At 24.5% G+C, this 12,428-nt stretch overlaps 2 protein-coding genes across 6 annotated transcripts; one reads left to right on the forward strand and one right to left on the reverse strand.

Annotated features, from left to right (window-relative positions):
- Positions 1-105: 105 nt before the first annotated feature.
- On the reverse strand, positions 106-1,719 carry LOC127287126 (coiled-coil domain-containing protein 97). Of its 3 annotated transcripts, none has more exons than XM_051313891.1 (4): positions 1,510-1,719; positions 536-1,420; positions 283-445; positions 106-203 (listed from the first exon to the last, which is right to left on the reverse strand). In XM_051313891.1, exons 2-4 carry the CDS (start codon positions 1,414-1,416, stop codon positions 150-152), a joined length of 1,098 nt encoding a protein of 365 aa, XP_051169848.1. In that variant the 5' UTR covers positions 1,417-1,420; positions 1,510-1,719; the 3' UTR covers positions 106-149. The 3 variants fall into 3 exon arrangements, with proteins under 3 accessions (XP_051169848.1, XP_051169847.1, XP_051169846.1); XM_051313890.1 differs by having other exon boundaries at positions 1,506-1,719; XM_051313889.1 differs by having other exon boundaries at positions 1,488-1,719.
- A 69-nt stretch (positions 1,720-1,788) lies between these two features.
- Positions 1,789-11,284, forward strand: LOC127287125 (ATP-binding cassette sub-family C member 10). 3 transcript variants are annotated; one of them, XM_051313888.1, is made up of 18 exons: positions 1,789-1,924; positions 2,272-2,477; positions 2,585-3,319; positions 3,411-3,668; positions 3,761-4,022; positions 4,126-4,349; positions 4,429-4,666; positions 4,757-5,025; positions 7,368-7,580; positions 7,649-7,860; positions 7,925-8,789; positions 8,852-9,078; positions 9,207-9,713; positions 9,796-9,987; positions 10,047-10,290; positions 10,358-10,497; positions 10,566-10,721; positions 11,200-11,284. In XM_051313888.1, the coding sequence occupies exons 2-17, from the start codon at positions 2,334-2,336 to the stop codon at positions 10,681-10,683; spliced, it is 4,848 nt and encodes a 1,615-aa protein (XP_051169845.1). In that variant the 5' UTR covers positions 1,789-1,924; positions 2,272-2,333; the 3' UTR covers positions 10,684-10,721; positions 11,200-11,284. The 3 variants fall into 3 exon arrangements, with proteins under 3 accessions (XP_051169845.1, XP_051169843.1, XP_051169844.1); XM_051313886.1 differs by having other exon boundaries at positions 10,566-11,284; XM_051313887.1 differs by lacking the exon at positions 1,789-1,924 and adding an exon at positions 2,034-2,121 and having other exon boundaries at positions 10,566-11,284.
- Positions 11,285-12,428: the final 1,144 nt, after the last annotated feature.

The following is a 12,428-nucleotide window of genomic DNA, read 5'->3' on the forward strand; positions in this document are numbered from 1 at the left end:
TTATTCAAATTATAAATAATTCAAAGGATTGACTATGACAAAAAAATTGGTTTAATAAATATTTTACTTTAAATAACTAATTATAGGAAAAATAAAATTCACATCGTTAAAAAATATTAATTTTTATTTTAATAAATTTACAAGTAAATTTAAGTTTTTATTTTCAAATCAGTTTCCACATCAACTTGATTTGTTGAACTTTCCTATTAAATAAATAAACATTTGTGAAAAATAATTTCTTGTCAAGATTTTCTTTTTTTTTCTATTAATTAATTAATTAACCTTTAAAGTCTTCATATAAGCGTCTAATTCATCCTCAGATTCATCTTCATCCATTTGTTTTTCATTAACAATTATTTCTGGTGATTCTGAATCAAAATACTTTTCCTCTTCGTCTTGTCCTCTTAATTCAATATTATCATAGGCTTCATTTTCATCAACAGTACTGAAAAAAAAAAAAATAATAATAATTTTGACATTAGGAAAATTGAAATTTAAAATCGAATTTTTTTTCTTTTAACTTTCCAAAATATACCTATAATCAAAATCAATATCATGACCATCTAAAAAACTTTGATACATATTTGTAATAAATTCTTGTCGCAATATTTGTTGCTCATTTCTTGAGATATGATACCAAAATAAATCTTTTTGTCTTTCATTTTCTTCGGCTTCATAAATATCCTTTGGATGTGACATTTCGCCCCATTTTTTTTCATCTTCTTTTTTCATTCTGGTTGATGTAATTTTTTCATCATCATCACTATTCTCATCGGTATCATATTCCTCTTCAATTTCATTCTCAGCATTTTGTTGATCACGTTTAAAATTTCTCACAATATCACGATCAATATTTTCCATTAATAAATTGACAAATGTAATATTTTGTGTATCAATATTGTCGCGTATTTTTTTTTCATCATCAGTTAAATATCTTCCCACAAGATGATCATAAAGTAGTGGATTTCTTTTCATCATTTCAATTTCACTGAAATAATCACCTTTTTCAACAAGTAATTTTAATGCTTCATATCGACGATTTTTCACATCAATTTCCAATTTTGTTTTACCTTTTGATGTTAATTGAAAATTTCTCAACAATTGTTTAATATAAAAGGAAATTTCATAATTGTCATTTATTTTTGTAAATAATTCCAAATGTTCTTTTTTTAAATAATAACCAAATCTCGCGAGAAATTGTGATGGATTTTTTTCTAAAAGATTTAAAGCAACAATACGTTTCTCATCAAATGATAATTCTGGATCATTTTTTTGTTCTGATTTAAAAAATGCCTTTGATTTCACTAAATGTTCCAGCATTTCTGTTTTTAGAGAATTTTCCAATGAAATATTTTCCGACATAACATTTTCATTATTACCAATTTTTTCATCTTTACATTCTTTTATTTCGTCCATATTACTGAAAAATAATTGATTAATTATTATAATTTAATTTATTTGAATATATTTAAAATTAAAATAGATACCTGAATTATTATTTTAGCTCACGAAAAATAAATTTAGAAACATAACCTATAAAAATACTTTTATTACAATTTAATTGCAATTTTCTTATATTTCTTCGGCTTTTTTGATATAAATACTGTAACTATTATTAATGCTAAAAAAAATACTCCAATTACTATTTTTATTTATTTAATATGTAAATTTTTAAGGAAAATAAATATACATAATTTCAAAAGCTGTCAAAAGTAAACAGCTTCATTGGCGTAGAATGTGTTAACCTCAAAATTAATTATCTACGCCTTTGCACTTGCACGTCTTCCTGAAAATTGTAAACTTGTATACTTATAAAATAGTTAGCAAATATTCTATATTTATCAAATGAGAAGACAAAAACAAAAAGTTCTTTTCAATTTCTAGATATATAAGTTATATTTATCTACAAAAATATAATAAATAGGTAAGATAAAAAAATTAAATTAGTTTTTCCATTTTCAAATAATTGAGGTTATGTTCACTTGTCAAAATTGCGAATTTCCTTATCTGTTATTTTTTTTTTTCCTTTTTATGATTAATGATTGCATTTTTAACAATATTCTGTGTCAGTGACATGCGTCATGTCGTGATTCAGATAAATTAATTTTATCCTCAAAATATGTAAGTTTTGTTTTTTAACATATCGGTTTTTTGTTGCACAATAATAAAAAAAAAATTCTAAAAAGTGATTGTCATTGTTAAGAAAAAACGTTCAATTATTAAAAAAAAAGGAAAGAAAAAAAAACATTAAGAAAAATTATTATTTTACAGAATTGTTAATTCGCGCAAAAAAAAAAAGATATTTTGATATGGTGTAAAAAAAACTGAATATTATGGAAAACTTGGAATTAGTCCAGGATAGTGGAGGTTCCTGGAAATGGAATTGGACTGAATTATGTGGTTATCAAGGAAGTATAAGGCCATTAAATCCTGAAACTCATAATATTGGATTATGCTTTCAACAATTATATTTACAGGTAGTTTTTCTTAATAATAATAATAATAATAATAATAATAATAATAATAATAATTTTTATTTTATTTGTTTTATCTTTTATTAAAAAAATAAATTTTCTTTTCAAAGATTCCAGTTTTGGTGTTAATTGCAATAACATCAGCTTATTATTGCGGTCGTCAAAGTTATTCAATTTCACGTGAATATTTTTCAACGAAATCAATAAATTTTCGTCTTCTTTTAATTTTTTGTTTGGGTATTCTTCCAATAATAAAAGCCTATATTATTCTTTCAAATACAACACTATCGGTGAATCTCGATTTGAAAACAGGAAATAATTTATTTCAAATTACAACAACGACTACAACAACACCAATTCCAATATTTTCAAATTGGATGAAAAAAATAGAAGGACAATTAAATGATACTCAAAGTGTAATAAATTTATTTTTATTATCGGAAAAACATGGAAATGTGTTAAAAAAAAATGAAAATAAAATTTATGATGAAAATTTATTAAAATTAGATGATAAAGCAACATCGGCAAAACCAGTTGATTATTTAGTTGCTGGTACAGAAGGATTGGCATGGATTGTACATTTTTGTTTTACTTTAAGTTTGAGAAAAAGTATTATGACAAATCCACGTGGTCCAATATTTATGCGTGTTTTAATTATATTATTACTTGGAATATCGGCATTATTTTTAAAGAATCATATTGATCAAATACCACAAGATGATGTTTTACCAAATCTTTCATTAGGATTTAGTATAACAAATGTTGTTCTATTGATTCTTTATATTTTCACATTGATTCCTGATCGTCGAGAAAATTCACGAAGAAGAACATCAAGATTTGCCGATGTAAGTGTTTCTTTTTTTTTGCAAACAATTTTAAAAATAAATTTTTTTTTTTTAACTCTCCAGATAATTAAATTTCTTTTTTTTACCCTAGACAGGAGAACGTACTTCATTAATTAATAGTCCAGGTTCGTCATATATTCGTTTTGTTGAGGAAAATGATCCAAGTTATCTTGGAGTTGCAATGGAAAGTGTTCCATTTACTTCAAAACTTCTTTTTCATTGGGTTACACCATTAATGTCAAAAGGTGTGAAAGGACTTTTAAATCAATCGGATGATCTTTATGATTTGCCGGATAGCATTTCATCAACGACAATCAGCAACGATATTGATAAACGATTAAAAGAAATTGTAAGTAATTTTTTTATTAAATATAAATTCTTTTTATATTTTTATTAAATAGGAAATTAATGAAATATTTGTCATTGTTTTTTTTTTTGCAGCCGTTGAATAAACAGGGAAATTCACAAAGTGAAACAAATGTTGAATTTATCAAAACGAGTAAAATTTCTCTACTTCGTATTTTACATTCTAATTTTGGTTTTCAATTTTATGCCATTGGTTTATTGAAATTAATCGCTGATTGCGCGGGATTTGCCGGTCCAATTATTTTAAATAAACTTCTTGGTTTTATTGAAAATAAAAATGAACCAATACAACATGGATATTTTTATGCTTCGCTTATGTTTCTTATTACTTTAATAGGTGAGTAAAATTATTTCTATTTTGAAATTTTCTATTGAAAAATTATATTTTAAAATTCTTTTAAAATTCTTTTAAAATTCTTTGAAAATTCTGTTTTTTTCAGGAACTTTTTGCAATGTACATTTCAATTTTTGGCTATCGATTATAACATTAAAAATGCGAAGTGCAATAATTACTCTTGTTTATCGAAAAACATTACATACATCGGCTTCTGTTTTAAATGAGAATTTTTCCTCTGGTGAAATTGTTAATTTTATGAGTTTAGACAGCGATAGGATAATGAATTTTTGTCCTTCTTTTCATGCATTATGGAGTGTTCCAATACAGGTATAATTTTTTTTTCTAGAAAAAACAAAAAAAAATGCTTTAGTTAAAAAATTAAATTGCAATTTCATTTTTGTTTCAGTTGTCAGTAATTTTTTATTTTCTTCACAATCAAATTGGAATTTCATTCTTAGTAGGTGTTGCAGTTTCAATTGTCATGATTCCAATAAATAAATATATTGCAAATAAAATGGGTCGTTTGAGTACAAAAATGATGTCATTTAAGGATCAACGAGTAAGAATTATTGCCGAAACACTTAGAGGTATTACGACAATAAAATTAAATGTTTGGGAAGATCATTTTATGCGAAACATAATGAGTAAGTTTTTTTAAAAAAAAAATTTAATGAAAAAACAATTTGAGATGTAAAAATTATATTTAAAATTTTAATTTGTATTTATTTTATTAGAATTACGAGAGAAGGAGGTAAAATATTTATCGGGAAGAAAATATTTAGATGCATTGTGTGTTTATTTTTGGGCGGCAACTCAAGTTTTTATTTCTGTATTTACTTTTATAACTTATGTTTTACTTGGCAATGAATTGGATGCAAAAACAGTTTTTACCACAATGGCATTAATGAATATGTTAATTACTCCATTAAATATGTATCCATGGGTTTTCATTGGACTCACGGAATCATGGGTTTCCATTAAGAGAATTCAACGACTACTTGATGTGAGTAATTTTAATTTCTAATTTCTATTTCTAATTTAAAATGTTTCTATTTTTTATAATTATTATAATTAATTGTTATATTTCACGATTATATTTATCACATAAAGAATGCTTTTGATTAAAATCAGATTTCAATCATGATAACCTTGACCTTAATTTTTATCTTTATGTTGCAATGTATTTTAAATATTTGCAAATTTATTTTTATTGAATCAAAAAAATTATATTTTCAAAATTATATAATAATAAAATGCTTGGTCTGTCCTTCTGTCCTAACTTGAAATTGGTCTTTTATGATTTCACGTGTTTTTTGAATAGTAATCTTATGACGTGTCAAATTTGTGTCAAATTAAACTTGAAAATTTTAGAAATAATTAAATTTCAAAAGATATTGTTAATTTTCAAACAATAATAAAATTTTACAGAACTAAAAATAATTTATCAAAAAAAATTTTGGAAAACATTTTTTAAATTTAATTGAATTTTCAAAAGATTTAAAATTGAGATTTTAGAAATTAATTGAACTTCAAGTGATTTTAATTAAAATTTTATATGATTTCACTAAAAAATTTATTAGAAATTACAGACAAAATACAATAATTTGATAATCATTTTTAATTGAAAAATCGTTTCAGATAGTTGAATTTTCAAAGAATATTATGAAAATATTTAAAAATAATTAAATTCCCTTAGAGTTATAATTGAAATTATTAAATTTCAAAAAATTTTCGATGGAAAATTTTAGAAATAATTAAATTTTAAATGCTTTTAAATTCAAATTATTGAAAATTCAATTAATATTGAATTCAAATTTTTTAGAATAATTAAATTTTCTTTAATTTTGATTTGAAATTTTGGAAAATAATTAAATTTCAATTAAAATTTTGGATAATAATTCATTTTTAGTTGATTTTTTATTGAAAATTTTAATAATTAATTTTAAATTGAAATTTTAGAAAATAATTAAATTTTATTTGATTTTAAATTTAGAAAATAATTGAATTTTAGTTGATTTTGAATTGAAAATTTTGAAAATAATTGAATTTTCTTTGATTTTGAATTGAAATTTTGGGAAATAATTGAATTTTAATTGAAATTTTCAATAATAATTTAATTTAAGTTCATTTTTTATTGAAAATTTGGATAATTAATTTTGAATAGAAATTTTAGAAAATAATTGAAGAATTTTATTTTATTTTAAATTGAAAACTACGAAAATAATTTAATTTTAAAAGATTTTGAATTAAAAATTTGGAAAGTAATTGAATTTTCTTTGATTTTGAATTAAAATTTTGGGAAATAATTGAATTTTAGTTGATTTTGGAATTGAAATTTTGGAATATAATTGAATTTTTGTTAATTTTTAATAGATAAATATGGAAAATATTTGAATTTTAGTTAATTTTAAATTAAAATTTCGGATAATAATTGAATTTTATGTGATTTTAAATTGAAAATTTGGAAAATAATTGAATTTTAAAAGATTTTGAATTAAAAATTTGGAAAATAATTGAATTGTCTTGGATTTTGAATTGAAATTTTGGAAAATAATTAAATTTCAATTACAATTTTAAATAATAATTCAATTTTAGTTGATTTTTGATAATTAATTTTGAAATGAAATTTTAGAAAATAATTTTATTTTATTTGAATTTAAATTGAAAATTTGGAAAATAAGTGAATTTTAGTTGATTTTGGAATTGAATTTTTGTTAATTTTCAATAGATAAATTTGGAAAATATTTGAATTTTAGTTGATTTTAAATTAAAATTTCGGATAATAATTGAATTTTATGTGATTTTAAATTGAAAATTTGGAAAATAATTGAATTGTCTTGGATTTTGAATTGAAATTTTGGAAAATAATTAAATTTCAATTACAATTTTAAATAATAATTCAATTTTAGTTGATTTTTGATAATTAATTTTGAAATGAAATTTTAGAAAATAATTTTATTTTATTTGAATTTAAATTGAAAATTTGGAAAATAAGTGAATTTTAGTTGATTTTGAATGGAAATTTTGGGTAATAATTGAATTTTATTTGATTTTAAATTGAAAATTTGGAAAATAATTGAATTTTAAAAGACTTTGAATTTAAAATTTAATAATTTGATAATTAATAATCTGAGGCCTATAAACATATAATTTTTATTTTTTACATTTAATATGGAATAATATTCTAATAAATTTAAATAATTATTGATAATATTAATTTTTAATTTCTCTATAACAAATAATGAAATACTCAATTTGGCGCGCGTTTAATATTGCTAGTTAATAATAATTTTATAATAATTATTTATTTATAATTAATTATTTTAATAAATTTATAATTAATAGTTACCTGAGGCAGATATTGCGAGTTTTTATTCGGATCCACCAATTGGAGTTGATGTTATGGTGAAAAATACAACATTCAGTACACGAAGTGATTTAAAAAATGAAAATTCCCCATCAACATCGCGTGGCGAAGAAACTGAAAGACTCGTTAGATTTGAAGATGAGAAAAAGCAAATTTTCAGTTTATCTAATTTAGAATTCATTGCTGAAAAGGTAAATAAAATTGTAAAGAAAAAATTTATTTATTTATTAATAAATTTTTTTTTTTTTTTTGTTCATAGGGCCAATTAATAGGTATAATGGGACGTGTTGGTTGTGGAAAATCTCTTCTATTGGATGGAATTTTAGGTGAAATTACAAAAGAAGAGGGAATAGTGGCTGTAAATAATTTAGAAAAAGGTTTTGGATTCGTTAAACAAATTCCTTGGATTCAACGTGGAACAATTCGTGAAAATATTTTATTTGGAAAACCATATGATCACAACAAATACAAGTATGTAAAAAAAAAAATTAATTTTTTATTATTATTATTATTTTTAAAAATTTGTAATTTTCAGATCGATAATAAGAGCTTGTGCATTGACTGATGATTTAAATACATTTCCAAAGAAGGATTTAAGCGGTGTTGGTGAAGCGGGAATGACATTAAGTGGTGGACAAAAAACACGAATAACTCTTGCACGTGCAATTTATGCCGATAAAGATATTTATTTATTGGATGATATTTTAGCGACATTGGATATGCGTGTGGCTAAACATATTTTTAATAATGTCATTCTTGGATTATTAAAAAATAAAACGAGAATAATGTGCACGCATCAGACACAATATTTGATACATGCTGATACTGTTGTTGAGGTGTCAAAGGGAAAAATTTTAAAACAAGGAAAACCAAGTGAAATACTTGCCGATTTAGATGAATTTTTATTGTCAACTGAATCAATGGAAATTGATTTAAATTCAATTACGGGAAAAAAAAGAAAAATAATTCCTAAAGAATTAGATGAATTGAATGATGGTGATAGAGATTCTTTACTTGAAGATGAAACACTTGAAAAGGGAACATTACAATTTAGTGTTTATGAATCTTATTTTAAAGCTATTGGACATTATTTTGTTATTGCAATATTTTTAGCAATGTTTTTAATGCAATCATCGAGAAATGTTACCGATTTATGGTTATCATTTTGGGTAACTCATAATAATGATACAAATGGAAATTCAACAAATTCAAGTAATACAAAATTAATCGAATATTTAACAAATGGAGAAAATACAAATGTTAAATATTATTTAACAATTTATGCTGCACTCGCGATATTGAATTCATTTTTTACATTAGTGAGAGCATTTTTGTTTGCTTATGGTGGATTGAAAGCTGCAATTTATATACAAAAACAATTGCTCAAAGTTGTTGTAATGGTTAGTTGAATTTTACATCTAGAAAATTATTTTATTTATTGAATTTGTGAAATTTTTTTTAGGCAAAGTCTACATTTTTTGATATTCAACCACATGGGAGGATTATTAATAGATTTTCGTCTGATACATATACAGTTGATGATTCACTTCCTTTTATTTCAAATATTTTATTTGCACAATTTTTTGGTTTAATGGGAATTGTGATTGTTACACTTTATGGATTGCCTTGGATATTTTTAGTTTTGGCGCCATTGGTTCCAATTTATAATTGGCTTCAAAATCATTACAGGTAGAAAAAAAAACACTTGTATTTTTATTTTTGTTTAACTAAAATTCCATTACTAAATTAATTATTTTTAATATCTAATTTTAATGAAATTTTGCACAAAATTTTTGAAAAAAAAAATTATTTTTTAGATTAACGTCAAGGGAATTGAAGAGATTGTCAAGTTCAACACTCTCGCCATTGTATGCACATTTCAATGAGACACTACAAGGATTGAGTACAATACGCGCCTTTAGGGCTGTATCGCGATTTAAATTTGAAAATGAACATTTTTTGGAAAATAGTCAAAAGGCAATTTTTGCCTCAACTGCAGCTGGACAATGGTTGGCATTGAGATTACAATTTATTGGCGTTGCATTATTGGGAGGTGTTTGTGTAATGGCAGTTATTCAACATCAATATGATATTGCTGATCCTGGATTAATTGGATTGGCCGTTACTTATATGCTTTCTGTTTCATCACTACTCTCAGGACTTGTTAATGCATTCACTGAAACTGAACGCGAAATGATTGCCGTTGAACGTATTAATCAATATCTTGATAATATTTCAGTGGAAACAATTAATGGGGAAAATCCACCTTATGCTTGGCCAACTCAAGGTGTTGTTGAATTTAGAAATGTTGTTCTCAAATATCGGTAAATGAATTACTTTTTTTTTTTTCCAAATTTTTTTGTTTTACAATGATTTCATGTTTTTTTTTGATTTTTTTGTTTTAAGGGAACATTTGGTGCCTTCGTTGAAAGGAGTATCGTTTTCAACAAGACCGGCGGAGAAAATTGGAATTGTCGGTCGAACCGGTGCTGGGAAAAGTTCAATTTTATCGTCACTTTTTCGATTGGTGGAAATTAGTTCAGGCGAGATTTCAATTGACAATGTTAATGTTCAAAATTTAAAACTCAATTCCTTGAGGTATGTTATTTATTTTTTTATTTATTTAAAAAGATGAACAATTTTTCTCCTTTTTTCAGATCGCGTTTATCGATAATTCCACAAAATCCATTTTTATTCTCGGGAACGATAAGAGAAAATATCGATCCTCTTAATCAGTATCCAGATTCTCAATTGTGTCGAGCACTTGAGAAATGTAAACTTCTTACTTTAGTTGGACGTTTAGGAGGTTTGGGTGCTACATTAGATGAAGGTGGAAAAAATCTCAGCGCTGGACAGAGACAACTTTTTTGTTTAGTTAGAGCTGTCTTGCATAATGCTAGGGTGAGATTTATTTTATTTTATTTTTTTTCATTTTAGTGGGGAAAAATGAATTTAATTTATTTTTCAGATATTATGCATTGACGAGGCAACTTCTAATGTTGATCATGAGACTGATAAGGCAATTCAAGCGACAATTAAATCTTCATTTCGAAGCGCAACTGTTATTACAATTGCACATAGAATCAGAACAATAATGCACTGTGATAGGTATGTGAATAATTTTTAATTTAAAAATAGAAAAAATAGTTAACTAATAATAAAATTTTAATTACCAGAGTCCTGGTTATGGGTGATGGAGAGGTGCTAGAATTTGAGGAACCAAATATACTACTTCAGAATACAAATTCCCATTTCTACGATTTGGCTAGTCAGGAATTTGCCGATAGAGAATAATATTTTTTTTTCTATCCCCCCTTCCCCTGAAATAGAATGTAAGTTGTTCATTTTTTTTTCTTTTTTTTTTTGATTTTGTGCATCATTGTACTGATTGCAGGACCTTCAGTAAATTTAAATTGTAATTTATTTTTTCTTTTTTCTCTATGATAAATGGTACAAAAAAACTCATCGCCTTTTGATCATAGAGATTTTTGTCTTTCTATGACTGCGAAATATTTTATATGTATTTTATTAAGAAAAAAAATATATATATATACAGTTCGATACAAAAAATGTTTCTTAGCTAAAAAAAAAAAAAGACAAATCGTAATTAAATCATAATTCCCTGAATTATTTTCTGAGGGTGGAAAAAGTGTCTTTTCTAATTGCCATGAAAAAAAATTGTTGCAAATAATATACTGAAGGGGGAAAATGAAAGCTAATGAGCTGTAATGTAGACTAATTTGTATCAAGCACTTTTTAATTGCTCGTCGTTTAGATAAGGCATGATGTGAAATGTTTTCCGTTTTACAGTGTGACTCGCGAGAGGAGAATGAGAAAGTTATAAGCGAAGATGGGAATGAGAAGAGGAGAGAAAAGGTCCGCAGAGAGAGAAAAAGAGAGAGAGAGATAGAGAGAGATAGAGATACATATATGACGCGCGATGGTCGAGGATGCAAAGAGAAAACCCGCCTACTAAAAACAAATGCAATTTACATCACTAATGATGTCGTTTGTCTACCGCACGATTGCCCACCAATGCCTTCTCACTTATATAACTGTGTGTCCCCTTCTCACTCTCTTTACCCCAAGAAAGCATCTCGTCGTGTTTGAACCATTAACGAATTTCTCCAACCACAAATCACATTCATCTCTCATACTTTTTTCTCTTCAACTAATTTTGCTTCTTTGCGCTCAAAAAAAAAAGCGGATTCAATGTGAGTAATTTTTATTTATTTTTTTTTGCCAAATTGAAACAAAAATTAAAAATAATTATTTAATTTTTTATTCAATTTCCGTTAAAATTCCCTTGGTTTTTTAAAAATAAATATTTCCCTCTGTGTTTCTCCGATTAAAAAATTGGATATTTTGAAAGGTTTATCGTATATGTATATGAGTATAAGTATAGTTGGTTCTCAGTTTTCTAAGGGATATATTCTACCCCTTTGCGTACTAATCAGGCTAAAAGCCCAGCTTCCTATTTTTTGCCATTTTTTCTTACCTAAATGTAAATACCGAGAGGTGCTACTTCTTTTTTTTTTACCCCTCTCCTTGTGCCACATTAGGGAATATGGTATTAAAGAGTATCATTGAAAAAAATTTTCACATATGTGAATATGATAAATATGCAATTTTTTTTTTTGTTTCAATTTCTATTTACAAAACAAAATAATAAATAGCGAGAATATTTTTTCTATTTGAAAATTATTTAATAAAATTTTTATTTAAAAAAAAAAAAAATTCTAATTTTGAACTTTTATTTAGTATAATTTTCATTCAATTGAATTTTTATTTGTACGAATTTTTAAAAAAGCCGAAATTATAAATGTCCGAACAAACAATCGACATAAATATTTTGGCGCATTTTTTAAAAAATTTCCAATTTTTAAAAATTATCAAGAAAATTGTGATTGATGAATTTTTGAAAATTGCGCCGAATTTTTTTCTGTCCATTGTTTATTTGGTCATTTGTATTTTCGGACAAATTAACATTCGACTTCTTCAAAATTCGAATAATTAAAAATTTGTATAAATAAAAATTC

Source organism: Leptopilina boulardi, unplaced genomic scaffold, assembly GCF_019393585.1.
Source record: "Leptopilina boulardi isolate dan_hultmark-lab unplaced genomic scaffold, ZJU_Lbou_2.1 LbouV2_368, whole genome shotgun sequence".
NCBI classification, from domain to species: Eukaryota; Metazoa; Arthropoda; class Insecta; order Hymenoptera; family Figitidae; genus Leptopilina; species Leptopilina boulardi.

Excerpts from the sequence above, each read along its gene's own strand:
- LOC127287126 (XM_051313891.1), bottom strand. The coding sequence starts at position 1,416 with ATGGACGAAATAAAAGAATGTAAAGATGAAAAAATTGGTAATAATGAA. Across the intron at positions 446-535 it reads GATATTGATTTTGATTATAG|TACTGTTGATGAAAATGAAG; the intron begins GTATATTTTGGA and ends TTTTTTTTTCAG. Across the intron at positions 204-282 it reads CTTATATGAAGACTTTAAAG|GAAAGTTCAACAAATCAAGT; the intron begins GTTAATTAATTA and ends TTTATTTAATAG.
- LOC127287125 (XM_051313886.1), top strand. The coding sequence starts at position 2,334 with ATGGAAAACTTGGAATTAGTCCAGGATAGTGGAGGTTCCTGGAAATGG. Across the intron at positions 9,988-10,046 it reads TTAAAACTCAATTCCTTGAG|ATCGCGTTTATCGATAATTC; the intron begins GTATGTTATTTA and ends TCCTTTTTTCAG. Across the intron at positions 10,498-10,565 it reads ACAATAATGCACTGTGATAG|AGTCCTGGTTATGGGTGATG; the intron begins GTATGTGAATAA and ends TTTAATTACCAG.